The 18,735-nt window shown below is 44.6% G+C and overlaps 1 protein-coding gene across 2 annotated transcripts in view; it reads left to right on the plus strand.

Annotated features, from left to right (window-relative positions):
- The first annotated feature begins 1,013 nt into the window (after window positions 1-1,013).
- EPS8L3 (EPS8 like 3) overlaps window positions 1,014-18,735 on the plus strand; it is a 40,805-nt gene continuing 23,083 nt past the window's right edge. The window contains exons 1-8 of one of the 2 annotated variants that reach the window (XM_032217484.1): window positions 1,014-1,251; window positions 2,166-2,249; window positions 10,621-10,685; window positions 12,811-12,875; window positions 16,734-16,892; window positions 17,177-17,326; window positions 18,331-18,407; window positions 18,529-18,644. In XM_032217484.1, coding sequence (XP_032073375.1) covers window positions 2,209-2,249; window positions 10,621-10,685; window positions 12,811-12,875; window positions 16,734-16,892; window positions 17,177-17,326; window positions 18,331-18,407; window positions 18,529-18,644 — 673 coding nt within the window. In that variant the 5' untranslated portion in view covers window positions 1,014-1,251; window positions 2,166-2,208. The remainder of the gene's footprint in view (window positions 1,252-2,165; window positions 2,250-10,620; window positions 10,686-12,810; window positions 12,876-16,733; window positions 16,893-17,176; window positions 17,327-18,330; window positions 18,408-18,528; window positions 18,645-18,735) is intronic. The other variant, XM_032217483.1, reaches the window with a different exon arrangement.

Raw genomic sequence — 18,735 nt, forward strand, 5'->3', positions numbered from 1 at the left:
AAAGCTTAAAGCTGTGCTTAACTTAAAAATTTATCAGTGCATGCTTGTGCTACAGTTAGGAGGATTCAAGTATTCAATATTGTTCCAGTTTCATAGTGTTCTCCTTGGGGGGGGGAGAGAATTTTTGCCATCAGTTTATCATGACCTGGCATGCTTAATTGACAATGTACTCATAAGAAGTAGCTAGAGGCCAAGCCATAAGCTGCTTTATAACTTAGGCCAATAGTTTGAGCTCAACAGCAATCAATAAAGGACCTGCAAGGCGGTTGCAATATGCTCACAATGATTTATGGTTGTCAGCCAACGAGTCATTGCAGGTGTAATGGTTAACCATTAATCAGGAGACTCCCACATCAGTCCAAGGATCAGATCAAAGGAGCTAAGGGAGACATTCAATTGAACAGCATCTTAACCCCACAACCCAACTTAACAAACCCCACTGCCTCAAGAAAACTGTCCATCATAACATGATTTTTTAATGCACAAAAAGGGGAAATTCAACATTACCCACAATGGACAAATGGTTGGTGAAAAGGATGGAACTTGGTGAAATGACTGAATTGTCCTCTTTAAGCAGAGACCAAACAATATTTATGTTTATTGCTGATGGGAAACCCATTTTAGACTTTTTATATTAATCAGAAAAATATGAACATATGATTTATGGTCTTGGTCATTAAGCAGGATGGATTATAGAAAGAAAAGAGTATGTGGTAATCATAGAGTAAAAGGGAAATTTATCATTGTACTTATAACTGCTTGCAAAGAAGATAGGAAGCTAATTCTTCATATCATTTTTCTTTTCTATTTTTCTTCTATTTTAGCCTTTCTTGTACTTTTATCTTTCTCTTTGACTTTTTTTCTTTTCTTTTTCTTATTTTATGTCAGTTTGTATAAATGTTTACCTTCTTTTTTTAAGCCAGGTCACTCTCCAGTAGCCGGTGTAGGTTCAGCACACAAGGAGATGGATGATTTATCTGTGCAGAGAAGAGTCCAAAGACCAGGGGTGTGACTCCTGCGTCATGCAGCACTGAAACTTTATGCCTACTATTTGCCCTCTCACTCTCTGAATACTTCCTTTTATTCTGTGTATTAATGCTCCTTTAAACAGAGGGACAAAGTCTGAAGTTGAAACCATGTTCCGGGGACAGACACAACTCTTTCTGTGGTCTTTTTCCTGCTTCTATGCTTAGCAGAGGGAAATCCTGTGTTTGTTCTATTAAACCACCTGTTACCACAACAATTCAGAAGGTAAGCTGCTTTATTAAATCCTACTCCCCTCCCCTCTGATTGATGGAAAATAGCACTGATTTCTCAAGTTCACGTATTCATAAGTAGAGCCAAACCCAGCCTCAAAGAATGTTGGTCTTTTCAATAACCTTTAATGGTTCTTGGCTAATCTTAAGCCAGATTGCCTAAATTAGGACGGTAATTGGAAGGAAGACCACCTGGGAATTCCAGGTCTTTTGACCAGATTAGGAAATTTATAAAAGTTTTTTAAAAGCAGTTTAAAAGTCCTACAAGAAGTCTCTACATAACACAGACAAGAAAGACAACTGGAGGGTATCTTTATCTTACAATAATTTTATTTTTTACAATAATTTAGGAAGGGTGAAAGGTCTCAGGTAGAAAGGGAAAATGTAATAATATTGATGACCATGGAAAGAGTTGCACCAGTAGTAGAAAGTACATACAAGGAAGAAGGCTTTAAAATTATCTGCATGTAAAACAAATTCCTTGGTGGGTTTTTTTTGGGGTTGGTTTTTTTTTGTTTTTTTTGCCTATTAAAGGGAATGACTATTTTATGATTTTTAGCTTTTCGGTAGGAATGGCAGGTTTTGCACACGGGAAGTCCTGGAATTAATCTCTGGCATCTCCAATTAAAATCCAGGCTGTATGCCCAAACATTTGGGAACATGAAAGCATGGAAACTGCTACTAGTCAGATTAATGATCAGGGCTAAGCCAGATGAATTGACCATGCTACCAAATTTCCTGCAAATGTGCTATTTTAGAGTTATGGTTAAATTTAAGCTAAGGTCTGGCTATTTAGAATGTTGAGAAGAAATATAATGCTTCAATCACAATTGCGGAAATGATTTATAAAATGCAGGTCTTGAATATTTATTTATTAATTCAATTTATATGGCTATCGATCTCTGCTAGAAACTCTGGCTGTTGAACAAGACTGTAAAAATCTGAATTCAGAATGGAAGATCGCTTCAGCTATGGGAATGGTGCTTACAGCGAGTAAGTCTACATATTTAAATGTTTTTAAATGGCTTTTTGTTAGTTTATAATATAGCATACAAAAATACAAAAGTAAATTGTAGAGAAAATAGGGAAGGGGAAAGTGGGGGAAAGGAAAAGGGAAAAATAAAAAAAGGCATTGACTTCTGGCTCCCTTTAGTGTAGTTAGAACAAGGTATTCACTTCAAACCTCAACTTTTTACATAATTGTATTAATTAGTCATTTCTATAACAACAAGTCTATCTAATCGGTAAAACCCAAAATCAAAAGTTTCTTTTCCACCTCAAGCATAAAGTCCAGAAGTGGTTTCCAAGTAAAAATAAAAGTATTTGTATTTTTTTCCTTGATCAAAAGGGTCAATTTAGCCATCTAACTCCATCAGTTTTTGCAGCCATTCATCCATTGTGGGGATCGAGGTGATTTTCCATTTTTGTGCATAAAGAAGTCTTGCTTTCATCAAAGTTCTGAATGTTTTCCCTTAGGTCGCTTTCCACTAAACCCAAAAGCAAAGTCTCTGGTTTTCTCTTTATATTCACTTTAAGAATTTTCTGTATTAAAATATGAATCCTACTTCAATATTTCTTTGTTTTATCACCCACCCACCATAAATGATAAAAAGTCTCTTTTAAACTCTTAAACTGGATCTCCTTTACACTTACATTTCCAACATTCATTTAAAATGCCTTCATACATTCTTGACAACTTATCTGGAGTTAAATACCAGTGATATCTCAACTTATAGGCATTTTCTTTTAAGTTATGGTTTAATGTAAATTTTAAACCTTTATTCCTATATATTTCAATCTTATTGAGAATTTGCCAGAACAAACTAGTCTCCAGTCTAGACACGGATTTGAGAAAGTTTTGTCAAAAGTCTTTGGATTTGGATTCTAGACATTTTAAGTGAAATTTAGCTCACACTGTATCTCAAAGAGCATATCATTTCATTTTGTCCAGAATCATGAATGTTTATTATTGTAACTTACTAAAATTCCTGATTCAATAGTAGCAGAGGGGAGGGAGGAATAACTGAGATATAAGGGAATATAAGTGAAAACTGACCTTTAAAAAAAATTAAATCCATGTAGTTTAGTTTAGTTTAGTTTATTAACATTTATAGGCCGCCCTTTTCCCTGAGGGGACTCAGGGCGGCTCACATAAAATCAGGAAAGGGGAATACAAACAATGACGTAGACACACATAAAGTAAAAATAATGAGCAACATTCATTCATCATTCGGGAGGGGCGGCTATCTTTGTCCCCAGGCCTGACGGGCTAGCCTAAGGTGACCAGATTTTCAGATTGGAAAAGAGGGACACCCTTGACCGGGGGGGGGGGGGGGCTTGATTAAAAAAAAATTTTTTGTCAAAAGGTCACCCCAGGACACTGAAACCAGCATAAATACGAATCTGTTGCCAAACAAAATTTTGATCACGTGACCATGAGGATGCTGCAACGGTCGCTAAGTGTGAAAAATGGTCGCAACGGTCGCTAAGTGTGAAAAATGGTCATCAGTCACTTTTTTCAATGCCATTGTAACTTTGGTCACTAAATGTTTTCCCCCTCCTCGAGACTCCTCACTTCTTCCTTCATTCCTCTTGCTGATCTACCTTCACCTTATCTGTCTTCTGCTCTTTCCCTCTCTTCCTTCCTTCCTCCCTCCTTCCATCCTCTTCTTTCCTCACTCACTCCCTTCCTTCTTTTTTCTCTTCCTTCCTCCTTCCATTCTTTATACGATATAAAATTCAATGAGGGTGAAACACACCAAATCTGGCAAAGCTGCCTTGCACCAACCTGGCCTGCCCATAGAATAGCAGCCACTTTGAGACACATAAACCTGGTCTGAACATATTGCATCACAAAGATTTGCAAAGATCACATTTGCAAAAAGGAACATTTCTTGTAGTAAATACATTTTATAAACAATTTAAAAGTAAAAATCCCCCCAAAATAATAAAAAAGGTATTCTATAAATAAAAGAAATCCTTAAAAACCATTGTTAAGTATTACACCAGCAATAATTTATACTGTCACCATTTCAAACTATCATCAGAAATACGAATCTGTTGCCAAACATCAACATTTTGATCGCGTAACCATGAGGATGCCACAATGGTCGCTAAGTGTGAAAATGGTCGCTAAGTGTGAAAAATGGTCATCAGTCACTTTTTTCAATGCCATTGTAATTTTGGTCACTAAACAGCCATGTTCCTGACTTAACAACCACCATGATTCACTTAACGTGGCAATAAAAGGTCGCAAAATGAGGCAAAAATCATTTAACAAACGTCTCCCTTAGCAACAGAAATTGGGGGATCAATCCTGGTCGTAAGTCGAGGATTACCGGTAGCCAATTGCAAAAGGCAACTTTACTTGGAACAGGTGAGATTGTGCCCGGATCCCTTTCATGCCAACATCCCATCCTGTCCATGGGGAGAACTCCACAGGCGGACAAAAGCCCCAATCCCCTCTCAACCTCCAGCTGACTCTGCCATCCGCCATAACCACACATGCCCCTCAAAGGCAAAACTCAGGGGGCTGAATTCTACAGGGGGAGGAGTAAAGGGGGGATTTGAGGGGCAGCCCAAAGCACCATCTGTCTAAATTTGCATCAGGCAGGCAGTAACATTTTCATAGACCATGATCAGAGGAGCAGCTGATCCTATGGAGAGACTCCTCCTGCATTCAGTCCCAGGCCTACAAGTGGAAGTACCCTTCCTTCCTTCCTCCTTTCACCTTCCTTCCCTCCCTCCCTCCCTCCCTCCCTCCCTCCCTCTTTCTTCCTTCTAGCCTTCCTTCCTTTCCATTCTTTCTCCTTCCTTCCTTCCTCTTGCCTATCTGCCTTCTGTCTTTCTGCTCTTTAGATCTCTCTTCCTCCTTCCTTCCTCTTTCCATCCTTTCACCAAAAATCAGGATGTTTTATTAGCATCAGCATCATTCTGCTGAAAATGCCAGATTCTGTGGTACTTCTGGATGAGATTTAGAAAATTACAGAGACATGAGGAACCATTATATAATTTCACTTGGCAAAACTCTGATTAAAATAATAGCAACAAAATGTAAGGTTTTTTAATTTTAAAACTCTAGCAAAACATAGATTTATTTCCAGTTTAGTTAATTAATGCCATTATAAACAGGAATGCAATTGATTAAATAAAAATGACTTTTTCTTTTATTAAGAATACTTATTCTACACTAAACTAGAAAATATTTCATAGGCCCTTCAACAAGTTTGTTACAAATTTTCAGGATTGCATGCATTCTTGAAACTGATACCATGTAATGTTAAAAAGCAGATAGCTAACTAAGTACACTAAAAACCATGTTTAATTATTTGCTACTTGAGGCCAATAGCAATGATGAAGAAATTTCTGTCATCCTCAGTGACAATATTTTTAGGGCCAAAAAATAAAACTCTGTATATTGGATCTGTTGAATGGAGAAAGGCCTGCCCCCCCTCCCCCAAATGAGACACCTTCCATGATAATAGGAGAGGAGAGCCTGGAGACAGCAATCACAAGGCAGAACGTATCTAAGAGAACGGAAACTTGCCTCTTGGAAGGAATGACCCGGTTTGGCTCCCACTTTCAACAATCGAACAGAGAAGCGAAGAGGCAGGAGAGACGAAGCGGGAGCCAAGCCGGGCTAGAGTGTTGGGCTGAAGGAAGGAGGGATACACACACTCGTGTTCTCCCCCTTCCTCTCTCTCTCTCTCTCAAATGGCAAATCCGAGCCCGGTCCCATGCCTTCTCCCAACCCCCGCCCTGTTCTCTTAGCTCTCCTCTCCTATTATCGTGGAAGGCGTCTCATTGGGGAGGGGGAAGCAAGCCTTTTTCCATTTCAAGGAGCTGCCGCTCCTCCCCCCCACCTCTTAGAAGTCCAGCCAGCTGCCCGCCAAGCTCTCCGCGGAGACTCACCCAGAGTTTTCACCGCGATTTGCCTGGTGAGGGGAGGCGGCAGGTTGATGCAGACCAAATCCACAGTATAATAAATACAAGTATAATAAATACTTGTATTTATTATACTTGTATTTACTTCCTCCTCCTTCTCCTCGCTGCGATCTGGTTGCTTCCCTTCACATCTTTGGAACGGCTTGGCTCCTTTTTTTTTTTTTTAGGGCGCCCCTCCGTTGGGAGGAGGTGGAGGATAGGCTCCAACTCTGCCCAGAGAAGGAGCCCGAGCGCTCCGGGGAAACGCGGCAAGCAATCCAGCACTTCAAAGTCATGTTTCGCTGAATGACGGGCAAGTTCTAAACTGCCGGCATGACTTTGAAAGGGCTGGATTGCCTACCGCGCGGGCCGACGTGGAAGGCAAGCGGCAAGCCAGCCAGCCCTTCAAACTTATGCCGGCACTTTAGCGTGCCCCTTGGCCGCCATTCAGCGAAGTATGTTTCGCTGAATGACGGGCAAGTTCTAAACTGCCGGCATGACTTTGAAAGGGCTGGATTGCCTTCCGCGCGGGCCGACGTGGAAGGCAAGCGGCAAGCCAGCCAGCCCTTCAAACCTATGCCGGCACTTTAGCGTGCCCCTTGGCAGCCATTCAGCGAAATATGTTTCGCTGAATGACGGGCAAGTTCTAAACTGCCGGCATGACTTTGAAAGGGCTGGATTGCCTTCCGCGCGGGCCGACGTGGAAGGCAAGCGGCAAGCCAGCCAGCCCTTCAAACCTATGCCGGCACTTTAGCGTGCCCCTTGGCCGCCATTCAGCGAAATATGTTTCGCTGAATGACGGGCAAGTTCTAAACTGCCGGCATGACTTTGAAAGGGCTGGATTGCCTTCTGCATGGGCCGACGTGGAAGGCAAGCGGCAAGCCAGCCCTTCAAACCTATGCCGGCACTTTAGCGTGCCCCTTGGCCGCCATTCAGCGAAATATGTTTCGCTGAATGACGGGCAAGTTCTAAACTGCCGGCATGACTTTGAAAGGGCTGGATTGCCTTCTGCGCGGGCCGACGTGGAAGGCAAGCGGCAAGCCAGCCCTTCAAACTTATGCCGGCACTTTAGCGTGCCCCTTGGCCGCCATTCAGCGAAGTATGTTTCGCTGAATGACGGGCAAGTTCTAAACTGCCGGCATGACTTTGAAAGGGCTGGATTGCCTTCCGCGCGGGCCGACGTGGAAGGCAAGCGGCAAGCCAGCCCTTCAAACCTATGCCGGCACTTTAGCGTGCCCCTTGGCCGCCATTCAGCGAAATATGTTTCGCTGAATGACGGGCAAGTTCTAAACTGCCGGCATGACTTTGAAAGGGCTGGATTGCCTTCTGCGCGGGCCGACGTGGAAGGCAAGCGGCAAGCCAGCCAGCCCTTCAAACCTATGCCGGCACTTTAGCGTGCCCCTTGGCCGCCATTCAGCGAAATATGTTTCGCTGAATGACGGGCAAGTTCTACTGCCGGCATGACTTTGAAAGGGCTGGATTGCCTTCTGCGCAGGCCGACGTGGAAGGCAAGCGGCAAGCCAGCCCTTCAAACTTATGCCGGCACTTTAGCGTGCCCCTTGGCCGCCATTCAGCGAAGTATGTTTCGCTGAATGACGGGCAAGTTCTACTGCCGGCATGACTTTGAAAGGGCTGGATTGCCTTCCGCGCGGGCCGACGTGGAAGGCAAGCGGCAAGGCAACACTTCAAACTTATGCCGGCACTTTAGCGTGCCCCTTGGCCGCCATTCAGCGAAATATGTTTCGCTGAATGACGGGCAAGTTCTAAACTGCCGGCATGACTTTGAAAGGGCTGGATTGCCTTCCGCGCGGGCCGAAGTGGAAGGCAAGCGGCAAGCCAACACTTCAAAGTCGTGCCGGCAGGCAGGGCTGGAGCGAGCGTGCTCCGTCCCGGTGGGTGCATGAGCGGAGCACTTTTCCAGCGCTCCTGTGCCTGGAGAGCTCCCTCTGCATATGAGCCCGGGATCCGCCATTTGCGCTCCCTTGCTCTGCCTCGCCACCCGCCTTCCCTATCTAGGGACTCCTCCAGCAGAAATAGCAGAGTCGCGTCGAGCGCCGCTCTGCCTTTCTCTGTGCTCTTCCCGCCCGGACGCCCAGAGCCTCCCAGCCTGCCCGGCCCGGGGTGAGTCAGCTGCAGTGCAGCGGGTGGCGATCCCGCAACCCCCCCCCTCACTCGCCCCGCCCGTCACTTACTCTGAGTTCGGAGAAGAAGCGGCGGCCCCAGGTGGCACTTTTCGCAGAGGGTTTTCCACAGCTTGTCCGGAAGTGGAGCTGAAAAGGCGAGCTCGCTCCCCGCTCACTCGCTACGCTACCCCGCCCATGCGAGCGGCAACGGATGGGCGGGGGACTCATGCGGCATGCTAAGCGGACTCCAGCCAATCAGTGAGCTGGCTGGGATGGAAAACTTTAAGCACGCCGCGTTTTCCATCCCAGCCAGCTCACTGATTGGCTGGAGTCCAGGCCAATCCAATCTGTGAGCGGCAGGCTGGGCTGGCTTAAATTTGTAGGTAGGAGGTAGGATAGAGAACAGAACGATGAGCCAGCCCAGCAAGCTAGCAGCTTGATGGGCGGGAGCTGCGAGCGCCAAAAAAAGCGTGCTTTTTAAAAAAGCGGGCGGGACGTGGGAAAATGCATTGGAAAGCGGGTGTGTCCCGCCAAAAGCGGGATGTCTGGTCACCTTAGGCTAGCCAGGTCTTAAGGGCTATGCAGAAGGCCTGGACGGTGGTGAGAGTACGAATCTCCACGGGGAGCTCGTTCCAAAGGGTCGGAGCTACTACTGAAAAGGCCCTCCTCCTTGTAGTTGCCAGCCGGCACTGGCTGGCAGATGGAATTCGGAGGAGGCCCAATCTATGAGATCTAATTGGTCGCAGGGAGGTAATTGGCAGAAGGCGGTCTCTCAAGTACGCAGATCCACTACCATGAAGGGCTTTATGGGTGACTAGTAGCACCTTGAAGCGCACCCGGAGATCGACAGGTAGCCAGCGCAGCTTGCGGAGGATAGGTGTTATGTGGGTGAACCGAGGTGCACCCACGATCACTCGCGCGGCCGCGTTCTGGACTAGCTGAAGTCGCCGGATGCTCTTCAAGGGCAGCCCCATGTAGAGCACATTGCAGTATTCCAGCCTAGAGGTCACAAGGGCCCGAGTGACTGTTGTGAGAGCCTCCCGATTCAGGTAGGGTCGCAACTGGCGCACCAGGCGAACCTGGGCAAATGCCCCCCTGGTCACAGCCGTCAGGTGGTGGTCAAAGGATAGCTGTGGATCCAGGAGGACTCCCAAGTTGCGAACCCTCTCTGAGGGGTGTAAAATTTGACCCCCCAGCCTGAGTGATGGAATATTGGTCGAATCTTTGGGAGGGAAGCACAACAGCCACTCGGTCTTTTCTGGGTTGAGTACAAGCTTGTTAGCCCTCATCCAGTCCATAACGGCCTCAAGGCCTCGGTTCATCACGTCTGCCGCTTCATTGAGTTGGCACGGGGCGGACAGATACAACTGGGTATCGTCCGCATATTGATGGTATCTTATCCCGTGCCTGCGGATGATCTCTCCCAGCGGTTTCATGTAGATGTTGAATAGTAGGGGGGATAAGACCGAACCCTGAGGCACCCCATATGTTAGGGGCCTAGGGGTCGATCTCTGCCCCCCCACTAACACCGACTGCCACCTGTCCGAGAGGTAGGAGGAGAACCACCGCAACACGATGCCTCCCACTCCCACCTCCCGCAGTCGTCGCAGAAGGATACCATGGTCGATGGTATCGAAAGCCGCTGAGAGGTCAAGGAGAACCAGGATGGAGGGATGTCCTCCATCTCTGGCTCTCCAAAGATCATCGGTCAATGCGACCAAAGCAGTTTCTGTGCTGTAACCGGGTCTGAAGCCTGACTGGAAGGGGTCAAGATAGCTTGCTTCCTCCAAGGACCGCTGGAGCTGGAAGGCCACCACCTTCTCAACAACCTTCCCAAGAAAGGGAAGGTTGGAGACTGGGCGATAGTTATTAAGAACAGCTGGATCCAGAGATGGCTCCTTCAGGAGGGGTCTCACCACCGCCGCTTTTAGCGTGGCGGGGAAGTTCCCCTCCCGAAGAGAGGCGGTAACAACCGCCTGGATCCAGCCTCGTGTCACCTCACTGCTGTTAGTAACCAGCCATGAGGGACACGGGTCCAGTACACAGGTGGAGGCACTTACAGCCCTCATGGCCTTGTCCACATCCCCGGGGGCAACATCCTGAAACTCAACCCAGAGATGGTCTACTTCATCCTCTTGTGCCTCGGCTGGAACTGCAGAGATGGAGTCCAAGTCCGACCGAAACCGAGCAATTTTGTCCGCTAAGAATTGGGCATAATCCTCAGCTCTGCCCTGCAAGGGTTCCCCCGCTTCCCTCTTATTTAGTAGGGAGCGGGTTATCCTAAACAGTAATGGATCTTTGTTCTGTTTTCTTCACAGTGATTCTGGAACAGATTTCAGCAGAGCCAACAGCATGTCCAGGCCAAGTGGCAAAGCAATTTACCGTAAGGATAGCCTGCTCTCCTCTTTACAGATCATTCAAATGGAATCATATCCTAGTGACCTAATTTTTTTTGTAATCAGGAGCAAAAATGCAGTTGCAGCTACCATCTGCACATTGTCTACTTTCTTATGTCGGAGTATATTTTTTTTATTTCAAGAAATAGCCTAGAGGGAACCAGATGATGAAGATGATTGATGACGATCATGATGATTGTCACTCTGTCAACCAGATGTTTAAACTGGATCTGATATTTTTATCCACCTAACAAGTCCTTCCCTAAGACCTGGAATAGGCAGATATTGTTTGATGTATTAAAGGTATTGTCACAGGATGTAGGCTGTTCCAAGGAAAGCTACCATTTGCAATTGACTGATGGTGATTTGCTGATGGTATTCATGTCTTGCCCCAGATATTTTTGGAATTGTACTCAAGGCTTCTATTACTATCTTTGCTTTCTTTTGCCACTATTGTTCCATTTCTATTTACAGATCTTTGTATGTCGTGATTTTCTCCAGTTTTTTCTCTTCTCTTCTGCTGTCTCCAGATACTGCAACATCCACTATCCAGATTTTTTATTTTTTATGAACAATTGTTAAGTTTGGGTGTTATGTGGCAGGTACTTATCTGTTTGAATTCTAAAAGTCCCAGAGCACTTCTTCATTTTGTATTATTTTATCTATTGTGTGGTCCCACCAGTTCTTGCTTGTAGGCAAATGGTATTTCTTGCAGATATTCCAGTGCTTCATTTTTGCTATTTGATCATGGCATTGGTTGTTTATAGTCAGTCTATGTGATCTTCTTGCAGCAGCTAACTAGATGGTTCACTATTTCTTCAGCTTCTTTACAGAGGAGGCATTTGCTGCCTGTTGCTGCCTTCACAATTCTGTCTTTATATGTTTATCTTCTTAAGGCCTGGGCTTGTGCAGCCAGAATTAGTCCCTCTCTTTCTTCAACTTTCTTGCTCTTAGCCATTGTCAGGTCTGGTTGTTATCTGCTTTGTCTGCTATTTTTAATAATTCTTTGCCTTGACTCTTTTCTATTCTTTATTTGATCTTTCATGTAGGCCAGTTTTATCTATCCAGTACTCGGTAACCCTCCATTGTATGCTAGCTTCAGTGCATCGTCTTCACTGTCCATCAGATATTCTTCCAATGCCCTTTTTATTTCTTCAACTCTCTGATGCCATCTGGGCAATATTCCAAGCCCACTTATGCTCCTTTGTAAATAAAGTCTGTCAACGTTGCTTCATGGATGAAGGGCATAATCCATTGTCATTATTTTTATGCTGTGGCTATCCCAGACTTTTAGTTCTGCTTGAGTCCAGTCTACTATTCCAGCTGTGTATCTAATGACTTGCCAAGGTGTTGTTGTTTTTTTAAATTATTGTTGCTATGCTGCCCAACTACCAAATCTGATTCTGGATGCTTTACAAATTGTTTAAAACATTTAAAAATAAGGAAAGGTCACAAAAATAAGAAGAAAGAAATGTGGCAGAGAAAGCAAACCCAAATAGGGGCAAAGAAATGGAAGATGAGGGATGCCAATCCTCAACAAAGGTCTGGGAAAATAGTCTTTGAAACACCAGTGTTGGGGAGGGGGGCATTTGAATCTCTCAGGGGAAACCTCCCTCCATAGAGCTGCACCAGAAAATCTGTGCTTCTGAGTTCCCAATAGATAACATTGTTTAGTGAAAGGTACCCAAAGCATGCCAACCTAGTCAAATCAGAGCTGGCAGGAAAATAATATGGGAGATAGGCGATCAAGTAACCAGACCCTGTGCCATGTACTTTCTCACTCTGTATCGAAGAGAGGAATATCAGCTGATCCTTAGCATAAACTAGTTTAGAAAAGTGGAGGCTTCCCTTCGTTCTGTTATCTTCTCTGAAAAAGAAACCACCACCCTTCCCTTATTAATTCCCTCTAATTGGCACGTAAAGCAGTCCTGGAGAAACCAAGATCAGTGGAGCCAACTCCTGCCCTCACCTGCCTTCCAGACATAAACTTTCTCTGAGGTTTTGGGTTATCATTTGTGTGGTACCCACTACAAACTGTGATCTAATTGCCATCCCAATATATACTTAAAGCAAAAACTGGAGTTGAATTCTGCCTTTTCCCCCCCCTCACAGGTCAAAGGAAAGAGTACAGTAACACCATAATGAAGGCTGAGTATGACTTCCGGCATCGGGTGGAGGTAGGAAAAACCTTTGGAAGCCCAGAAAGATCCCTGCCATTCTGCTCAGTTGCAGAAGTTATCAGTGGCACTTATCAGTTACATATGCTCTACGTCAGGGGTGTCAAAATTAAGGCCTGGGGACCAGATCCGGCCTGCGGGGTGCTTAGATCTGGCCCATGGGGCTGCCCTGGAAACAGTGAAGAAACAGCCCGCGGTGCCTCTGCCAGTGAAAATGGAGCTCGGGACGGCTGCACGCAGATCCTCCTGAGCTCCATTTTTGCTGGCAGAGGGTTGCAGGAGGCCGTGAAAACTGAACTCAGGAACCCATTGGCCCCAACATGAGTGATGTTGAGGTAGCCATGCCCACCCTGGCCACCCCCCACCCCCAAGGTCAAACACAATCCTGATGTAGCCCTCAATGAAATCAAGTTTGACACCCCTGCTCTATGTAAACCTCATCCATTTCTCAATGAAATAATTTTGGGTCCTTTTGTGCTGATCGTCCTGAAGAGGAAATTACCTGGCCATTGGCTCAAAATGCTCTGAGTCTGGACTTCCTGCATTGCACATAGAGTTAAATATGATGATTGACAAGATTTTGTCTTATTCCATAATGCTGTGCAGGATGATTTTTTCTTTACCAGTTCTCTGGTCCTAACCTCTTAAAGGCGTTCAAATGATTTTACAGAATGGGGAAAAACAGAAAATCAGCATTAATAACATCCTTAACTTTTACATTTTTAATTTACTATTCATTCATTCATGAATAAATTTACAACCTTCATTATACAGGTAATCTTCAATTTACAACCCCAATTGAGACAGAAACTTCTTTTGCTAAATGAGTCAGTCATTAAGTGAGTTGGGCCCTATTTTATGACCTTTAGGCCACAGTCATTAAGCAAATCACAATGGTTGTTAATTAAATCATGTGGTTGTTAAGTGAATCCATTTTTCACCATTGACTTTGCCTGTTGGAAGTCCCCTGGGAATGTTGGGAATGGTGATCATGTCACCCCAGGACATTGCAACTTTTGTAAATACATGGTGATCACTAAGCAGTCAAATTTTGATCATGTGACTGCAGGGACACTGTGATATGTGTGAAAACTGACTCTAAGTCACTTTTTTGAGTCCTATCATAACTTCAGTTACTAAACAAGTACTGTATTTTTGGACTATAAGTCGCACTGGTGTATAAGACACACCAGGATTTCAAAGAGGTAAGTAAGAAAAAACAGTTTTTGTCCTCCCCAGCCCCCAGGAGCACTCTGCAGGCTTTTCACAAAAAGGGGGGCATTTTTGGCTTCCCCCAGCCCTGCTGAAGCCTGCAGAGTGCTTCTGAGGACTGGGAGAAGGTAAAAATGTCTCAGTTTTTGTGGAAAATGTCCCATTTTTTGCCCATTTTTCGCAAAAATGGGATGCGGGGGCATGGATTTGGGAGGCCAAAAATGGCTGTATTTGGTGTAAGTCGCACCAACATTTCCACGCTCTTTTAGGGAGGGAAAGGGTGCATCTTATACTCTGAAAAATATGATAGTTGGAAGTGGAGGATTACTTGTACTCAGAGATTGCCTTCCAACATCCAGATGAATGAAAATAAATTAGGGCAACGCCTATTATTGGCTGTATCCATACAACATGCTTAATTTGATGACTGAACTATTCTGTTGTTGTTGTTTTTTTGTATAATGTACGGAATCCCCAATTAACCAAACTGTCAGGGTTTCAAGTAATAGTCCCAGGCAAAACTCTGAGGCAGGTGAATTCTTCAAAGAATAGCTTTATTGGAAATATATTGGCACATATCTGGTGAAAACCAACTCTGAAAGTTCCCGCAGTTTTCACCTAATTAAAAGAAAATGTTTTCCAACAACCCCAAACAATCAGTCACATGGTCCAATCAAAACGCTGTCTATTTGTCCAGTGACCTCACTCCTCCTTCCATGGTCCAGGTGTGAGAAGGTCCTTGATTCTCAAGAGAAAGTGTTTTATTTTGGCTACACAACTCCCTCTATCTCTAATCTCCCCCTCCCTTTCCCTCAGCTCCAGTGTGGCAACACTGAAGCTCCAATATGGCTCTAGTCAGGTCATTTTCAGGGTTGACACAAACAGCCTTGGTTTTCACACCATGCTATTCAATCAAGCCCACCCCCACCCCCGTTTGAGCTTTATGTTGGATGAATGCAGCTACTGTAATTAGCCTGGCTAAGCATGTTGCATATATACAGCCACAGGTGGCAACTCACTTCTCCTGGTACACATTTGTCTGAATATCTGCAAAAGACTGTGGCCTATTCTTCTGACAGAAAGTTATTCCGAATTTCAGCACTAGAAGCCTATATCTTTTGGGTGATTAATATTTAACTGATCACCTGAATTTTAATCAGATAAATTTAGAACTGTTTTCCTCAACCCAGAAAAGACCGAGTGGCTGTTGTGTTTCCCTCCCAAAAATTTGGTTGGTGTTCCATCGCTCAGGCTGGGGGGCCAAATTTTACACCCCTCAGACAGGGTTCGCAACTTGGGAGTCCTCCTGGATCCGCAGCTGACCTTTGATTACCATCTGTCGGCTGTGACCAGGGGGGCATTTGCCCAGGTTCGCCTGGTGCGCCAGTTGCGACCCTACCTGAACCGGGAGGCTCTCACAACAGTCACTCGCGCCCTCGTGACCTCTAGACTGGAATACTGCAATGTGCTCTACATGGGGCTGCCCTTGAAGAGCATCCGGCGGCTTCAGCTAGTCCAGAATGCGGCCGCGCGAGTGATTGTGGGTGCACCTCGGTTCGCCCACATAACACCTATCCTCCGCGAGCTGCACTGGCTACCTGTTGATCTCCGTGTGCGCTTCAAGGTGCTTCTTACTACCTACAAAGCCCTTCATGGTAGTGGATCTGCGTACTTGGGAGACCGCCTCCTGCCAATCACCTCCTCTCGACCCATAAGATCTCACAGATTGGGCCTCCTCCGAGTGCCATCTGCCAGCCAGTGCCGGCTGGCAACTACGCGGAGGAGAGCCTTTTCAGTAGCAGCTCCGACCCTCTGGAACGATCTCCCCGTGGAGATTCGTACCCTCACCACCCTTCAGACCTTCCGCACAGCCCTCAAGATCTGGCTATCCCGTCAGGCCTGGGGGTAAGACCATAGTCCGCCCCCACCCGAATGTTGTATGAATGTTGCTTGGTTTTAATTATATATTGTGTTTTTATGTTATTGTATGTCCTCCCCTCCCATACAAGTTGTTAGCCGCCCTGAGTCCCCTCAGGGAAAAGGGCGGCCTATAAATAAACTCAACTGAAACAACTGAAACTGAAACTGTAGATAGAATATTAATTTTCCTATCTTTAATGTTTAATCTTTCTTCATTCTTTCTTACAGTAATATAACAACTCTAAATTACTTGTACATTGTAAACAATTATGTAATCAATGATTATATACACAGTTTAATGAGCTATATATTGCCTCTGTTGAACAAAATTCCCACCATAAATTAATCATGTGAAAAATGCCGCTGTTTATTATACTGAACCAATTGAAGTTAATAGCATATATTCTATATGCAGCATAGTTGGCCCTTCCCTACAGTACTTCCTAGTGCCTCTTATACACTGATCCTTTCACAACAGTTATATGTACACCAGGGATGAAATTCAGCAGGTTCTGACAGGTTCTGGAGAAGCGGTAGCGGAAATTTTGAGTAGTTCAGAGAACCAGCCAATGCCACTTCTGGCTGGCCCCAGAGTGGGGAGGGAATGGAGATTTTGCAAGATCCTTCCCCTACCACGCCCACCAAGCCACACCATCCCCACCAAGCCACACCCACGGTAAAAAAAATGAATTACACCACTGACCAAAGTCCATATTTGATCCACAGCACCTTTTGACTTGTACTATTGATGGCAAAGAAATCAACAATGTAGAGAATTGTATTGAGCGACTCAAAATGATGGATGCCCAAAGCCAGGTGTGGGGCCAAGACATGCTTTTGGAGATCAAGGAAAATAAATTGTTGCTGAAGGACATAGAGTCTGAGGTAAACAGAGCTTCTGTATACTTTATTTCATACCCAATTTGCATTGCCATATTTTCTTACAAGCTGGGATGGGTACCTGGGACAACTGAGACAGACTAAATATCTGAACAGTAGCCATGATACTGCTATTAAATAAGACATTTAAAATGCCAAGGAATGGCAAAGAACTACTGTATACTCATGATTGTTGGGACAGAAAGTTGTGCCCTTAACTTTGGACCTGGAAGGCAGCAACATGGTCCTTTCTGCTACATCTGGTGTGTTTGGGTTCTTTTTACCTACAGGAAGAGCTGGACTGCTATCCCTTGGAAGATATCCAGGATTGGGTCTCCATCCTTAACCGTTGTGTTTACAACTCCATCTTGGCCATTTCTGTTAAAGACATGAACGAGCAGAAAACTAGTGTCTTGCTCTTTCAATGCGAGCAGATTGGGGTAACTATAGCATCTCTTTAATTTGGAGGGGACAGATTTGAAGGTAGCCTAGAGACAAACTGCAGGTTTCTCTGAAATCCATAGTCACATGCAATATATCTGAAATTGACACCTTTCCTTAAAATATAGCAGTCCTAGCAAATCTGATTTGGATCTAAGGCACTAGGAGTGTTAGGAAATTGTTCTCCTCTGGCAGCACGATTGCCAGATTTTAATAAACATGTGGGGAATCTTCTATAGTCCAAATCCTACTGCATGCTGTCTTCCTAGTGTTTTACATAAGAGGATTAGCAAAAAGAAATTAGTTCCTGATTATCTTATAGGAGTGGAAAATAATTTGCTCAGGTATGAGTCCACATAATTATCAAAAGGTTAGCAAAAGGAAATGTTCTGCAGTCATAGGATAGTACAGAATAACAGAATAATAGAGTTGGAAGAGACCTTAGAGATCTTCTAGTTCAACTCTCTGCTCATTTTGTGAAAGAAATGGTGTAGGAAAACATTCAGACAAATGGTTATCCAATCTCTTCTTAAAAGTGTTGCTTCCAGTGTTGGAGCATCCACAACTTCTGAAGGCAAGTTGTTCCACTGGTTAATTGTTCTGTCAGGAAATTTATCCTTAGTTCTATGTTGCTTCTCCCATTGATTAGCTTCCATCCATTGCTTCTTATCCTGCTCTCAGGTGCTTTGGAGAATAGCTTGACTCCCTCTTCTTTGTGGCAACCCCTTTAGTTATTGGAACACTGCTATCATGTCACCCTTAGTCCGTTCTTTCATTAAGCTAGACATACCCAATTCTAGCAACCTTTCTTTATATGTTTTAGCCTCCAGTCCCCTAATCATCTTTGCTGCTCTTCTCTGCACTTTTTCTAGAGTCTTGGTATCTTTTTACAGTCATAGTGGTGGAGATCAATTTGTATCAGACAATAACAGCAGCCATTCCAGTTTAAAGCTGGAAGGTCTGAATCCAGAGAAATCTGAAAATTGCTTCTTCTTTCTTTTAGGCTGACTTGCTGAAAACCAAAATACAGAAAGCTATTGGGGAATGGAAAACTGAACGTCAAAATCATGATATGCTCAGGTAACAGAAAAGTTGGACATCTGCAATATTATGTTTCATTTGTAGATGCTTTATTGATTACCTCAAGTGATGGTGATAATGATGATGATGATGATGATGTAGGTTTATTATTATAATTTAGGGTGAACTTGGAGAACATATTGAATCCGCGAAACAGACTATCTCACATTGGCAAGACCATACCAATTCCTCACGATTCACCTTGGGACATTGAGCCACACTACACAGAATTCAATGGTAACTGTATAATTCCTTTTTGCTGGAATGTTGCCTACTAATGGAAGGTATGCATGCTAAATAAAGTAACAGATGGAGGGGGGGAGTGTCT

The sequence above is a fragment of the Thamnophis elegans genome, chromosome 5, assembly GCF_009769535.1.
Source record: "Thamnophis elegans isolate rThaEle1 chromosome 5, rThaEle1.pri, whole genome shotgun sequence".
Taxonomy (NCBI): domain Eukaryota; kingdom Metazoa; phylum Chordata; class Lepidosauria; order Squamata; family Colubridae; genus Thamnophis; species Thamnophis elegans.